The sequence below is a fragment of the Akebia trifoliata genome, chromosome 15, assembly GCF_017979445.1.
Source record: "Akebia trifoliata isolate Shusen 1 chromosome 15, ASM1797944v1, whole genome shotgun sequence".
Classification (NCBI taxonomy): domain Eukaryota; kingdom Viridiplantae; phylum Streptophyta; class Magnoliopsida; order Ranunculales; family Lardizabalaceae; genus Akebia; species Akebia trifoliata.
In genome coordinates this window covers 3,062,878-3,079,202 of record NC_141389.1, presented here as the reverse complement: position 1 = coordinate 3,079,202, position 16,325 = coordinate 3,062,878, and the positions used below count along the sequence as shown (strand labels likewise).

Sequence of the window (16,325 nt, the reverse complement as noted above, 5' to 3'; positions counted from 1 at the left end):
GAAATTGAGAAAGATGTTACACACAAAATCTAAGTAGAATAGTTGAAGTAGATATGCATTTCTCGAGAGTTATAATAAGGGGTAAATTAATAGAAAGTTAATTGAAATAATTTAAAAATAAGGATACTTGTCTTCACTTCTTTTTTTTTTTTTTTTCACAGATCATCAACAAGATCGACACTTTAAAATCAAGGATATTTGTTCTTTAAATTTATCAACAAATTTGTCACATTTTATTAATCAGATCTTCACTTTAAATTAAAATACCAACCAATGAAATTGCAACTTTTGCAAAAATTGCACAAATTTTAGAAAATATTTGTATTTTCTTTATTTTTAATTGGGGTGTAATAAGTAAAAGTTTTGTTGCTAATAACAGCTCTCTAAATTTATGTCCTCTTTTCCATTTATTAATGCCACCTCAGCTTCCTTCCATCTGTATAAAGGTTGGCAAAGCACGTTATACGTACTGCAACAGCAACCCAGACAATCCGGCCTCGTTCTCCACCCAACATGGAATGGAATCAAAGCAAACGCCGAAACCGCGTAAAGCGAACATTTTTCTTTCAAATTGATATTCGTCTCTTATGGAAGACTAATACTAAATGACCTAAATACCCTCATCTTCAACAACCACCTAGAAAACCCTGTTTTTTATTTATTTATGAAACACCATCCCGTCTTCAAGCTTTTTAATCTCTGTTGAAGACAAGGGGATTTACGTCATTTTAATTATTCTATCAGAGAAGACTGAGTTCACTGTTGTATAAATCTCAAACATTTTCATCTCAGCCGTACGTTGGACGAAAAATATTAAACGTAGATTGAGGTTAGAAAGATCTTAAAAGAAACCCTAAAATATGAATCTTTTTGTTCATGATTAAACAATCCTAACCGTCCATTTCCCCTTAAAATTGCAGAATCAAACACAAAAACACAAAATTTCAGAAAAATAAAGAAGAACAGAACTCAAATCTCTCAGATCCTTAAATCAACAACAAAATGAGTAAAATCAAAATAGAGATAAAGAAGAAGAATATGATAATAAGGTTGTTGATTCTCTCTATAACATATGGTTTGTTGATTTTTAGGGCTCAAACAAGGGTATAAATGATGAAATCTGTAGAATCAACCCCCCTAGCAGCCTTGATTCCGCAACGATTGGAGACATTATCTGCGTTTCCAACAGAAATTCCTCCATTATCAGATTGGTGATGATGGTGTTGTTGGCTTTCTTCATGATTTGATGGAGGATGATAGTACATCCGTGCCGTTTGAGGGCAATGAGAATGAAACCTAGCTACGATCCTCACCCCCAAATCCAATATCTCCACATATTTCCCCATCTCTCTCTCTCTCTCTCTTTGCAAAAAGAAGGAAAAACAACAGAGAAGAGGAAGAGAAACGAAGAAGGAAAGAAAGCTAGAACTTAGAAGACATCCCACATGTCTGAGCCCAAGAAATGGTTTGAAAAGAAATGATAGACGAGACGCATTTATAGGACCAAGATCACCGCAAACGCCCTTTTCGCCTCTCTTTCTTTTAGAGAAGTGCTATTGGCACCCCAACTTTTATATATTACATCTCAATTAAAATAAATAAATAAAAAGGACGAATCTCGATTTCGTTCGGTGAATGTAACGAAATTCCAAGTTAAAGTACAAAATTCATTCTAATTCCCAAAACATGTTTTTTCAGTGAATTAGTCAATTTTATAATTCATAAATTTGTGAGTTCATCACTTTTATTATCAATAAATTAGTAGATAAAGATTCGTGCTGAGGTGACACGGGATTTACTGTGATTCTCACAATTCTGAGGTGGAGATGCTTACATAACCATAGATGATTTTTACTTGTATCATGAGGAAACACATCTATGGTTATGTGGACATCCCACATTAGACTTTTGAGACTCGCAATAAATACCCTGTGCCATTCCAACATTTTCCATAGATAAAATATCAACGGTTTTACCATATCAATGATCGCAATGCTAATTTATCAGTGAATTTGTTAATTATAAAGGTGATAAATTCACTAAGAAAAACATGTTTCAGAAATTAAAATGAATAGTGTAAAAACCTACCTACTTTCAAAAATATCTTCAAAAATATTTTTTTTCTATAAAAAATAACCTCAAATGCTTATTTTCAAAGTACATTTGCATTTCAAGGCACAAATTAACAAAACCTACCTACTTTCAACCCCGAGGAGTTGGCTCAATGACAATTTTTAGATAGATAAACTATTAATGCCCATATATCGTGAGTTCAATACCCAACATGAGCTCTAATTCCTCAAGGGCCACCCTGAGGGCACATTCTCATTTACCTGGTGTGTATGATGTACGGGTGTTGCACGTGCCCTTGGACTACGGATTAGACAAAGTCTAGATACGGACCTGATTCACTATCTATAGGGATACCCAATTATCAAAAAAAAAACTACATACTTTATTATAGATCTAGAGCATGAATGCATAAGAAAATCGATGTACAATCAATTAATGAGAAATTTGAAATTGCACATATTCGGTCTGAGTCAAGAACAACGATCGACCAATGCTTTAGTTGTCGTTATGAGTCCAATAACCTGAAAATGGTAGAACAAAATAGTAGGTAGCACTACCCTACTCTTTGTACCATCAAACCGATGGGAGCATAAACCAAACCAACTAATACAAAGCGTAGGAACCCTACTAGGCAACGTTTATAGTCTAGTCTTCCTCTCTTCCACCCATCATAGAAATGGAAGAGTGGGCAAATAAATCCCTAAAAAATGTGACAGCCACCCAACAGTAAGATATTTTGAAAATTTTGAAAAATAATGGATTTTTCTTATAATCAAAATTTAAAAAATATCAATAGATTTTGGAAAGATGGAGGATAGATTTAAAAAGTAAGATAGCCTAGAATCAAGGGGGGAGCTAAGGAGACATTGTTGGGCAATTGTCCCCGCTCAACTTTTTTGGACATTTTAGATACCCTTGAATTTATGCTTAAATTTGAGATACCCTTGCATTTTGAACTACTGACATGCCTTGTTTGATCATGTTGTCCCCACTCCCTCATCTCCCTCTAATTTTTGCCCCCTTGCTCTCCAATGAACTATAAGTTTGCCCCCACTAAGAGAAGATCATGGCTTTGCCCCTGCCTGGAATCGAAAAGGATTAGAAATGGCACAACTATCTATCATTGATATTTGTATTAAAAAAATATAGAAATTTGTAAATATTAGTCTAAAGATGATTACTCATCATCCAAGTCCATCATTAAGAGTCAGAAAACTATCTGAGTGTTAGACATGGAAGTAATTGCAATTCTTACGGAGGTGTTATACAATTAGTGAATTGATGACAAACTAACTAAACTACTGATATTTGATGGATCACGACATGTGACAACCATGCGAAAGAAAATATACATCCAAACTTAGTAGTTCACCAATTATTTTATATTGTAAATAGGGTAAAAATGTAATTAACAATTTGAAGTTAAAACTTTTCGTGTGTTCTTTATTTTTATTTTTTGATATTCATTTAATTATTGGTCAGGTTTGGCAGCTAACGGTAGGGAGCCAACACGTTGGTCCTATATGGCTTAAAAATTTCGGATTAGGCTGAGTTTTTGTGAGGATTATCTCTATGGTGAAAATATCATCCTCACAAGAAATCAGTCCAATTTGAAACTTCTAACCCCATAAAAAATGATTCAAAAATTGTGGACTGTCGATTTTTTATCGAAATTTTATAAACCATTTTTGATAGACTTAGAAGTTTTAGATTGGACTGATTTTTTTGTGAGGATAATGTCCTCACCATAGAGATCATCTTCACAAAAAATCAGTTCAATCAAAATTTTTTAAGTCATATAGGACAACGTTGGCTGTCAAACGCCACCCTTTAATTATATATGACTAATCATGCTTATTAAGATAAATCTCAAAACATAGATGATTATCCAAAATTTATCTCAACAGGGATATTTAAGTCATTTTATTAAATTTTCATTTACGACTGTGGTCAAGGGGTATGGCATAAAACAACAGGTGTATCTAAGTATTTATAAAAATATGGGGGGGGGGGGGGGGGGGGTCTAACATATTTACCGGGCCAACATTTTCTTGTAGTGGGAGACAAACTATAGTTGCCTAATAAGATTTTAGAACATGAGAAGATGAGTGGTTTTGAAGCAAAAATTAATGAGTATTTTTTGTTAAAATATGTAGAAAAGGGCATTTACATAATTTCTTATTAGTCTACAACAGAGGAACTAAGTCAAGGGACAATGTTATCGGTGGGGTGGGGGCAACTGTCAAATATTAATCAAATAAAAAAAGTTCTAATAAATCAAAAAACTTTGAGTGAAGTGGGGGTAACTCAAAATATATAAAATTTATAAGAGAAAAATATAATTTTTTAAAATTTTGTGGGGGCAATTGCCCTTTCTGTAAATCTGCCCTGCCCTCTAACCACTCTTTTCTATTCTTTGCGTTCAAACGGTGCAGTCAAATATTCGCCGCGTGCAAGGCGCCTCATAAATCATAATTATTCCTACTTTAAGACAAAGTAGCATTTCTTCCACACACTTACGCCATGGATGTGGAATCGGTTGACGAATATTTTTAGAGAATTACTATTGCCACACCGTTGGTGTGGCAATAGTAAAAGTTGGTGTGGTAATAGTAACTCTATTTTTATTTTCTGAACTTTTGAAATTTGATAATTTGACTCCACTCGGATGTTCATTGAGTCGAATCAATTTGAAGACTCGCCATTTGGCAACTTAAATATATATTTTGATTACTTATTAAATATCTGAAAATATTTTTAAATTAACAATTTTACATTTATATTTTTATTAAATAAATAATATTAAATATGATGTTTACATTGGCAGAGTTTCTAATTTGATTCGGTCATTTCTCAAGAATTGCCACAAATTTTAGTCAACTTGACAAGTTGATTTAAATGAATTTTAGTTCCGGAGAATTGAGACAATCCAAAATTTAATCAAGTTGACTTCATATACTTGAAAGGTTGGTGGGATAGCTAAGACCAAGTCTTGAGAAGTAGAGGTCTTGAGTTCAAATCCCTCCTTGGACCACCCTTACAGAATTATCTGAAAAATTACTTGATGTTGGGAGTGTTATTGGGTACCCAATTACCCAGAAGCGAAAACCCCAATTTCAATTCCTTATTTATTGAAACTTATTGAAGTCAAGTCTAACATGGAATCGAATCGTTAGGAATCGAAAACATTAGGTTCTATCCGATCGGTACCCACAGGTACGTGAAATTGATTTATTTTTTCATTATTTTTATATTATTCATGATTTTAGGTTCTCCTATATTATAAATTTAATATATATTATATAAAAGGGGAATGTTAATGTCTAAGATCTCATAAGGACGTTGGCATTATCCAACACTTTTTCTTTTTCAATAATATCTCTATTCGTTTTGTTTTTTAGTGAAAAAGATAAAGACATATTAATCTTTTACACAATAAATATATTTAATATGTCATTAATAAATGTATTTATTATGTTAACATTGATTATCAAAGTATTTACCAAAAAAAATATTAAATTCAAAATCCTTAAATGCTCTTAGCATTTATTATGTAAACAAGTATTTATTATATAAAATATCAATATATCATTGTTTTTTTCACTAAAAGATAAAACGAGAAGTGATTTTATTGAAGAAAAAAAAAATGTTGGATAATGCCAAGGTCCCCATAAAGTATTAGATGTTAGCATTCTTCTTATATAAAAAATTTCAATTTTTCATATAGACTAAATATTGGAGTTTTAAAATAGATTATATATTCTTAAATCTTATTAGTTATAAATGATTAGAATCATAGCTAGAGATTGATTGCATCAATGGGGAGTATAAAGCCCTTTGGAGAGAGGAGAAATTGATAAAATAAATTAGAGCTGGATCTAGACACTTCTTTAGGATAGATTTCAACTTCTGCTTCCGAGAGTGCAACCAAGCAATCAATTTCCTTACCTCCTTCCTCCATTTTTAGGCAAAGTAGTGATGGAGCTTACGGATATTCCTAGTGACCTCATGAGGATTCTTTGTAAAGAGGCATGTGGGTGCTTTGTTCTTTAGTTGGGGGTTTACCTAACCCCCCTTTAATCTTCAAAAATAAAAACAAAAAGAATCAGAACCGATGGGTACTATTGAATCTTGTTAGCTTGGTTTGTGTTCCACTTATTTTAGAATCGAAACCAATAAGAACCAGAACCAAAAAATATAGTGGTTATGGTTATAATTTTCTTAGGAATCGACCCATTAACACCCGTAGGCGAGGGAATTGCACGTGCCTCAAGGTTTAATTAGGTGCTTTGAGAGGTCTAAATACCTTGATTCCAAAAAATATATATAGGTCTTTTCTTATGCTTGTCTAAAGTGATATGATTTTTGGTAACTATTTAAGAGTTTCTCGTGATTTCAAAAGGATCGAGTATCGACCTCAAATTTTCACATGACACTAGTAGTAAATAATGTAAATGTCTTCATCTTCAAGTTTAATTTGCAAGAAAATATTTATCCCTCTTTTTTTTTTCCTTTAAACCTCGAGAGTAAGATATGATTTTTGGGAAAATATAGCATTGCTGAAGATATAAACATCGGTGGTAAGATAAAGACAACTTCTCGAACATCTAATACCCTAGGGAGAAATTCAATAATGATCGTTAAACTACGTAATCTCCAACGAAAATGTAAGTAGAGAATAATCGTGAATTCCTAAGATTCGAATCGATCTAGGGATTGACGTGTTTCAAAAGAAAACTTGTCAAATCAAGATTTAGAGAGAAAAAAAAAGGGTAAATTTTATGAATCGTGATAAAATGACTCCCTCACGTGGCATACTCAATCAACACCTCGGGCATGACATGTGCTTGAACCATAGATCTGTACTCCTCGGGATACAAAACAATATCCAAATTGACAAAAGAAATTATCCCAAATACCTCATATTCAAATAATATCTAGATAAAAGGGAGAAAATATATATGATATCTTGGGCTAATATTTAGTGGCATTTTAAAGCAATTGTTTTTAAACTCAACTCTGATATACTGAGTCGAGTCAGTCAAGTAAAAAAATTCACGAGTTGACTTGGAGGAGTCGAATAAAAATATTTTAAATATATTGTTTAGAAAAATAATTTAAATAAAAGTATATTTTTATTTCCCACAAAAATATTATTTATAACTAAATAACTTACTCCAGGTTTTTATCTGATTGAGTGTATCTTGGAGTTGATTCGACTGATTTTACAAGTTGACTCGGACAAGTTGGTTCCATCAAGGTTGGGGTTCCAGGCAACTCAAATTCCAATCACATCTGATTTGACTTGACTGAGTTTCGAGTCAACCTAATTTTGAGTCTATTTTAAAGTTGGCGGTCTTCCTCGAGCCTCGAACATTTAAAGCATCCCAAACTACTTTTAACGATTGGCCATTATAGTTGATATCGATTCACACATTGTTGACTTGGAGGTGTGCTCATAATTATCGATGATTTTCACTCATATCTCGAGGAAAAGCATTTAAGGTTCCTTACACATATCCACGTCAGCCATGTGTGAAACCACATTAATATTAATGTCACTTTAACATTTTTCTTCCTATTAGGTTCTAGAACTTGAAGAACGTTTTTTTAGAGAGAAAATTTAAGTTAGAATTTTAAGAAGATAACATTTAAGTCATTTCTCATTAGAGGTGGCACAGTTTGACAATATGTAGTTTTAGGAAGAAAAATTAAGGAATTTTGGTTACAAGTTGAAAATGAGGATTTTATTTGTTAGTTTAGATTAGTAAAAGAAAAAAATTTCTCTGAATTGTTCAAAATGTTCATAAAATTCTTTGAATTAAGGGTAAGCTGATTAATTGGACGAATTAATTGACAATTCCTCAAATAATCATGAAATATGGTAACATTTTTACCTTTCACCTCAAAATTTTTAATTTTTTCAACATTCAAACATCAAGAAAAAAAAAAAGATTTAGAAAGAAGTTGAAGATGGTAGGTTTGAGCAACAAATCCAATAAAATATTCTGTATAATCTCCAAAAAAAATTTGATTTTTTATGAAACTTTCCTCAATTAACTGAATTGAACTCTCACCAAATAATTACCAAATCCGAAATTTGTTACCATGAATTTGGGAGGTGGGTAACATAGTCAAACAAGGCAAGTTATCAATTTGAAATAAGGGTGCAACTTGGTTCGATTTGAGGTCAAATTGGAATCGACTCGACATAGGTTGGTTCCACTAAATAAGAACCAGAACCGAACAAAATTCCTTGGGAACCAAACCAACCCAAACCGAATTAAAGTCGGTTTGGTTCGATTCAGTTCAATAGATTGCTAATATTCTATAAATTATAAGTGATATTTTTTAATGAAAAAACAAACATAAAATTTCATACAATAAATCATAAATCTATCCATAAAAAGTCATTAGTTTACTCATAAAAGATCATTAATCTATGTCCTAACTCTTAAAATAATTCATAATAATTACTATATATATATATATATATATATATATATATAAATTTATAGGTATATATATTTTTTATCGTATAGGGGTTTGGTTTTTAGTTTGGTTCGGTTCTATTCAAGCATGATCCGATGACCGAATCAAATTGATCGATTCTCCATTTTCGTAACTGGAACCGTACCACAATTTGTTCTAAACCGAATCAAACGACCCCAAGGCTATCAATTAGGTTCGGTTCTCAATTTGAACCAGACCTAGTTGCACCCCTAGTTTGAAGTATGGGGAATCTCAAATTATCATCAAATTCTATGGGTGTTTGAAATATTCAAAAATTAAAGAGGGAGGGTTTGTCCAACCTTGAAGGATGAACATGAGAGATCAAAGAGGCGATTTTTAGTTAATATGAGAGAAAATTCATCTCTTAATAGAAGTTAGCATGTACCTCCTCGAGATAAGTATTGAAATCATAGTATCCCTTATGGGTTGGACTCCGATGACGCCAAAAGAATGACTCATAAGAAAAACACATGATCTCAACCGTTGGATTTCATGTTTATACGATTCGAATCATGTGTTTTTTTCATAACTCATTCTTCACGAGTCAACGGATCCAAACCCATATTTAATTTGCTATCAATTATTATTGAACCAGATTTAAAGTATACTATTGAGATATGAGATTCGATAAAAATCCAATTTTGGAATATTCTGACTCTGATCCTATTCGATTATTATTGGATTGGTCCTAGAAAGATATGGAACATATCCAAACCTAATCTATTGATGGGTCTACCTATAATTTGGGATGATTATTCATTAGTGGAACCATAAGAAATAGGTATCGAAACCTGGCCGAGTTTTGTAGAACATGAGTCGAGCCTGAGTTAAAATAACTCAACTCAACCTTAATTAGAGATGAGCTTAGGTTTGAGGGTTTGGGTCTTTGGACAATCCGACCCGGAATCCGAGGACATATAATAATATATAAATATTTATTTTTAGTTATTTCTTATTTAAGATATAAAATTTCTTGCTAATCAAAATAAAACAAAGCTTGTTCAATCCACTAAAAACTATATAACTAGCGCTAACCCAAGCTCAACCCAAATTTAGAAACTCAAAACTCAGGTTGAGGGCTTTGCCACTTTAGTAGGCCTGAGAAAACCCGACCCAACCCAGCCCAACCCGACCAGGTTACAACCCTAAATGAGGACTCCAAAGAGATTAGATTCTTATCCAATATAAAACTTAAAAAAATAAAAAAAAAATAAAAAAACCTAAGAACTTGTAAAAACAACCATGAGAAAAAGAATTCCTTGAAAAAATTAATTCTGATTGCATCCAGTGTGGGTAGGACAATCATGAGAGAATAACATATAAAACATATAATCAATTTCCATTGATTGGTTTGGAAAAAACATTTTTCTGTAAAGAGCAATAAATCATTTTTTAGGGTAAAATGTTTTCTAGAAAAAATAGGGGATCATACTCTTCAAATTTTTTATCCGGCTTTAGGGGAATTAGATATACCTTGGAAATAAGTAGGGGTGCACATAGTTTGGATTGGTTTGAATTTGTGGCAAAATTAGAATCGAACCAAACATGATCGGTTCTACAAATTTAGAATCAAATCAATTCAATTTCCCTATAGAACTGAACCAATCCAAACCAACCTTGGTTCGGATTGATTTGGATCACCTCTCGGTTCTCATACTTATTATGTTCAATAGTAAAATTAAAATAGTTAAAACTTAAAACTGAGAAAAATAAATATTAAACAAAACATCACACATAACACACAACATGCATAAACAAAACATCAACATATCTATTATTTCAACATAAACAAAACATCACGCATAATACATTAAAAATAAAAATCATGAAAAAATTAGAAAATAAAGTAATGAAACTAAATTTTAACACTTACCTTGTAAGGGATGATTGAAGATCAAAGTCATTCTTAAAATCAATATCAAGAACCTGAATCAAAATATTGCTTGTTTTTATCTTTTGTTTTTTAAGATTATATTTTATTTTAAATATATATTATAATAAATATAAAAATTGGTTCGATTCTATTATACCCCTAATTTGGAACTGAACCAAATCAATCAGTTTTTTTTTTTTTAACAATCCGTACCTGAACCAAATCATGCTCAATCCGAACCAATCCAATCCAAAAAACTTGGATTTACCCGATCTAGTGTGCACCCTTAGAAATAAGTATTTGAGGGTGTTTTTGGTAGGAAAATAAAATTTCAAGGAGTATTTAGAGCACATGTTAACAAAGTCTACCTTCAAAGAGTCTTTCTAAACTGACTTCCTTCGACATCTTGTTCAACACTTTGCTGGCATGGTAGTGTATAAAGAACCATGTATTTTAGAGTGCTAATTTTGTAACTCAACTTGACAGGGTAACTGAAAAACTCACTAACGTGGTAGGTGCAAGAATCGTAGATTTTCCTCGGGATACACAACTACAAATGTTTTATGCGGATGTGTAGTAATGTATCTTGAGGGAAAAATCTACCGTTCTTGCAAGGTAAACATCAGTTGAGTTTTTGAGTTACCCTATCTGGTTGACTTACAAAATCATTACACATATTTTCCCCCGATATAAAAGGATAAAATCTATGGTTGTCACCACATTGCCACGACAACGCATTGTCAAAGGTAGGGCTATCAATGGATCGGGTCTAGATCAGGTAGGGCTGTCAAGATTGGAATAGAACTTTATCGTATCTCAACATTAAGGTCCAGATCCGATCCATTAACATTCAGATTGGGCAAAACCCGATTTCATAACCAAAATCTAAATAAATTTTACATATCTCAACAAATATATAAAATAATTTATACAATTTCTAACATATTATCAGATCGAGTGGACTGGGCTTGTTTTGGGCTTTTACCAGTCCATAGACCATGATCTTGTCCAAGGACTAGTTCCAGGCACGTGCAATGCCTGCACATCACACGCACCAAGTAAGTGAGGGTGCGCCCTAGTGGCTCCTGAGGAAATATCATATCGGATTCTTATTGCACCGAAACATGGTTGATCCAAATCCAATAAGACATCAAATCGGATCTTTATTGGAATCCAAAACTTCAATCCAAACCTGAAGTTATCGGATTTTGGGTTTGATCTGACCTATTGACAACCCTAGACGAAGGAAGTAAATTCAGCATTTTCAGAATATTTAATTTCAATACCCGAATCCAAACCATGGTTTTAAAACTCGTCCAACACCAAGACGTATCACCCGAGTTAACTCAGTATTGGAGCTGAACGAGACCAACTCACAAAGGCAATTTTTTTACCAAGATTTAAGACTCACATTCAATTTTTTGATTTTTTTGAATGAGATGTCTCAAACGTATCAGAAAACTCGTCCAAGACAACTCGGTATGGGCCTGGATGAGACGCAAAACCGAGTTTTAAAACCATTCCAAACCCGATCTGATCCATTAGCACCCTATTAGCCTATTTTCACTTCTAAGTTCGCGTAAGAACATACATAATAAAGGGATAATTCGGGTATTTAACAACAATTTTCTTCAGAGAAATAGAATTTAATTCCTTCCCGCTTCAGATAAAAAATTCAAAAAACAGTTTCGAAGCCCGCCATTGCAGCAAAGTGTGTTGGAAACATGGAAGCATTCCCATCTCAATCAGAACGTACAGTCGCAGAAGCTCTTCTCCTTCTCTCCTCCAAACCTTCTTCTCCAATTCTTCTTCACGCTTTGAGCTCTCCAAGGTGATTTTCCCGCCAAAAAACTCCAGATCTACAGTTCGATTTCATCTTTTTTTCTTTCTGATCGCGATATCTGCAACTTCATTAGAATTTTTTGTCTGTTTCACTTCCTCTGCAGCTTCTGCTTCAAGCAATCTTTCAAGAGAAACAGTAACAGCGAAGAAGATGAATCTCAGAGTGATTCGAAGTCGAGTTCTTCATCTCTCATTAGCGATGGTTCAACTGGCAATTCTCGAGCTGATCGGCTTCGAATTCACTCAGTCGCAGCTCGTCTCCATGACATTAAGCTCAAGGTGATTCGATCTGTCTGCCATCTCTCGAATTTTAAGATCGGATGTTTTTGATAACGAGTTTCTGTATATTTAAAGTTCGACTTTGTAAAAGTTCTAGATCTGCGTAATTTGGATCTAAATTACGTAATTCAACCTGTAATCTTCACATCTGAATTTATTTTTCTTTTTTTCTTTTATTTTTATTTGAATTTTGGTTCATCTAATCGTCTCTCAAATGTTTCTTTATTGTAATTTGATTTAGTTCTCATTCTGGTTTCTGTATGAAGTTAAGATCTCAATAACTGAATTATCTCCTTATTCTATACTTCAATTATTTTCGAGATCTTTGAAAAACTTACGTTTAATTCTCTTTTTCCGAACGATCTGTTTAAGTTCAATTTGATCTAAAGTTCGTCTTTGTAAAAGTTCTAGATGTGCGTAATTTTGATAACTCAGCTACTAATCTGCATATCTGTATTTATTTTTTTCTTTATTTATTTTAATTTTGGTTCATCCAATCGTCTTTCAAATGTTTCTTTATTGTAATTTGATTTAGTTCTCGTTCTGGTTTCTGCACGAAGTTAAGATCTCTATAACTGAATTATTTCCTTATTCTGTACTTCATCTTTTATTTTCGAGATCTCACTCTGTTACATCAATCTTTGAAAAACTTACATTTAATTCTCTCTTTTTTCAAAAAAAACAAACAACCTGTTTATATTAAATTAATATCTGTAGTTCGGTTTCGAATCCGTTGTAACAAGTTAAATCGATGAAACAGTACTTTCTGATGTCGATCTACAACTGTTTCTGAAGAAATTCAAATTTGCTTCTAAATATCTCTATAAGTCGTCTCACAATTAACGAACACGACTTCGATCTACTGTTATTTCGCAGGTCGTGAGAAGAAGTCGTTCGAAACACTACAGAAATTTCGATCGCCAGAAGAATCTGTTAAGCGAATGGAGAAAATCAGTAGTTATGAGTTGGGCTTCTTCGAAGGAAACAACCGAAGATTTGTCTCTATCAAGTTCAAGTTCTTCGAGCTTAGTTTATGGCGCGGAGCCGTTGAATCGTGGCGAGAAGTTGAATAGACAAACGTTCGGCTCCGCTTGCTTGGTGCGCCGAGCCGAAGCCATTTTGAAGTTCCTCTCTGTTAGTTGTGCTTCGGAGGTTAGGATTCGACAAGTGCTTGGTGACAGCCCTGATACCAGCAAGGCTCTCAGAAGGTGATCTCTCTCTCTGACATGAATAATTAGGTTTTTAAAGTGCCACGTGGCATGCATTCGATTTGTACTTCACGGATTCGATCGCGGCTAATAAAAAAGGAAAATGCTAATCTGACATCCCACAACACTGCACTGACGTATCAATTCGTATAGAACCATATCCTCGAGATACGAATAAAAAAGAATCTATGGTTCTATGTACGCCACCACATCAGCTCAATGTTGTAGGTTGTCAGTGTAGAACGGCTTTAGTAAAAATTGTTGGCCCCACGTAGGGTTGCGAACGGTCCGATTGACTCATTACGGGTCAAGACCTGAAACTGACCCGGAAACTAGATAAATACAGGGGTAATTGTGGGACCGTCAATGGATCGGTCCAGATAAGGATCCGGTCCCATCCAATCCGAGCAAAACACGATGTGATAAGCATCAATATTAGGATCCAAATCTAAAACAATAACAATTGGATTGAGTCCAGATTGAATCAAACCAAAGTGGTGCATTCAAACAATATGAGTAATAAATTCATATACTTCTAACATATTTTTGAGTCAAGCCCCAATCAGATTGGGACATGGTTGATTCAAAACCAATCCAAAAACATATGGATCAAATTCTTATATGAACCCAAATTCTTGATCCAGATCCAAAATTATTGGATTAGAATTAATTGGATTTTATGTCTGACCCGATCCATTATGCCCAGTCTTGAATCTGAAAGTGATTTTGTCAGCCCAAGCCTGCTTCAAATTAGTAGATGCACAACAACAATCAGCCTAGTGGCCATTAGATTTGGACAATTTTTAACATTTGTTTTCAAATCCATGATTGAAAAATATATAATCCAATGGCTATAAATCAACAATCAAGCTGATCAGGTTCAAATTTTAATTATGGTATGTATGACAAATCATACTCATCAACAACTTGCAGGCTATTGAAGCTGGAAGAAATCAAGCGATCCGGCGCAGGAGGCCATAGGGACCCATATGTGTACATGGTAATGAAGCCTCCCAAACCATATTCAATAATTATCTATCTGACCTTGTTTAAACATATCTGTCTAATTTTAAACCATTTTAGCAAATCTTTTCCATGAACCCTAATGTGTCTCACCAAGGTGTCCTTCTAAGCCATGAAATATATATATTTGATTAACATTTGAAGTAGAAATCTATGAAAATGATTGTTAGAATCATCTAATCAGGATTCTGATCCTTTGGTGTATTTATTTCTGCAGGTAGTAGGACCTCGTAGCGATGTAGAATCAGCTTGATCCTTCCATGGTTTCTTCATTACACGTTTAGAAAATTTTAGAACAATATATAACAGACTATAGTGAGTGATACATTAGTAGATGAATTAAGCCTTTGGCAGGCTTTTCATCAATTTTGTGAGAAGTTTTCTTCCCTATTTTACAGGGAAGAATCTCTTAGGAAAATCAAAATACATAACGCATAGAAATGAAATTGTAGTCGTCGAATGTATTACAATACTATGTAAAAATGAAATTGAAGCAGTATGGTATTCTAGTAGTGTGGGATCACAAGCAAAAGTTTTCAGAAAAAGAGAGAGAGAGAGAGAAAAGCCCAATTTAGAAAAGCTCTCAATACACGTGTCTTCTATGATCGATCAATATAGGATTATGTGAAATCTTGGATTGACTTCTCTATGTACAAAAAAAATTCTATTCACTAAAGAAGAATGGGATTGGAGTGATTACTATTTGATTAATGATTCCATAACCCTGATGGGGTTTATATGAGGAACAGAAGAATCATAATCATATCTAACCAAATCTAATAATTAAAATCTTATCTTAATCAAATCAAATCAAATCATAAACCTAAAGTAATCTTTATCATGATTTAAAGATGATATTTTGTATCAAGATACACCTTATTACAATGCATCCTAAACAATACTCTTAACATTAACAACAAGATCTTGCAAAAAGTAGCATTACGTTTGGATAGAGCTTCTTGACGACTTTTGTTCCTTCGGGGAGCTAGCAAACGTTTAGATAGATTTTTGCTCTTTCGCGGGGAGGTGTATCCACACAGGGCCTAGGTAATCTTAAAGAGCAAGGTTGTTTGATTGTCAAGTCATAACAAGGGGAAAATGGTCAATAAGGTCTTTAAACGATGGTTTTAAAACTCATTTTGACGTTTCGTCTCGGAGGAGTTTTCTAATTTATTTGAGTGTTCTTGTTCAACAATGAGACAATGGAGTGACTTTGGAGAAATACTTCAGGTTTGAGATGACTTGTCAGCCCGTCTCATTGGTGGACAATACCGAGATGACTTGGACGAGTCATCTCGGTCTCGGAAGAGATTTAAAACCATGCTTTGAAGTTGAATTACTCTGATCCAAAATCGCTGAACTGTTGTTCTTGAGAGGGAACAGAAACTATCCAATCAATTTAAAGGTATAAACCATACTTGCAGGGAATAAATAAGAATCCCCTCTACTGTCACCGTGTGTCTTGCATTTGAGAGAAGCGTGAATGGTGGCAGAATGTGAAGTTAAATTACTCT

General features: G+C 33.5%; 2 protein-coding genes across 2 annotated transcripts; one reads left to right on the top strand and one right to left on the bottom strand.

Annotated features, from left to right (window-relative positions):
- Positions 1-942: 942 nt before the first annotated feature.
- Positions 943-1,471, bottom strand: LOC147383925 (uncharacterized). The gene has a single exon (XM_086424755.1). It carries the CDS (start codon positions 1,344-1,346, stop codon positions 1,095-1,097), a length of 252 nt encoding a protein of 83 aa, XP_086280881.1. The 5' UTR covers positions 1,347-1,471; the 3' UTR covers positions 943-1,094.
- A 10,501-nt stretch (positions 1,472-11,972) lies between these two features.
- LOC147383924 (uncharacterized) lies at positions 11,973-15,371 on the top strand. Its single transcript, XM_086426229.1, has 5 exons — positions 11,973-12,290; positions 12,406-12,580; positions 13,457-13,788; positions 14,722-14,788; positions 15,029-15,371. Exons 1-5 carry the CDS (start codon positions 12,184-12,186, stop codon positions 15,062-15,064), a joined length of 717 nt encoding a protein of 238 aa, XP_086282355.1. The 5' UTR covers positions 11,973-12,183; the 3' UTR covers positions 15,065-15,371.
- Positions 15,372-16,325: the final 954 nt, after the last annotated feature.

Coding starts and splice junctions, on each gene's coding strand:
- LOC147383925 (XM_086424755.1), bottom strand. CDS start 1,346: ATGGGGAAATATGTGGAGATATTGGATTTGGGGGTGAGGATCGTAGCT.
- LOC147383924 (XM_086426229.1), top strand. CDS start 12,184: ATGGAAGCATTCCCATCTCAATCAGAACGTACAGTCGCAGAAGCTCTT. Junction 12,291..12,405: donor CACGCTTTGAGCTCTCCAAG/GTGATTTTCCCG, acceptor CTTCCTCTGCAG/CTTCTGCTTCAAGCAATCTT. Junction 12,581..13,456: donor TCCATGACATTAAGCTCAAG/GTGATTCGATCT, acceptor GTTATTTCGCAG/GTCGTGAGAAGAAGTCGTTC.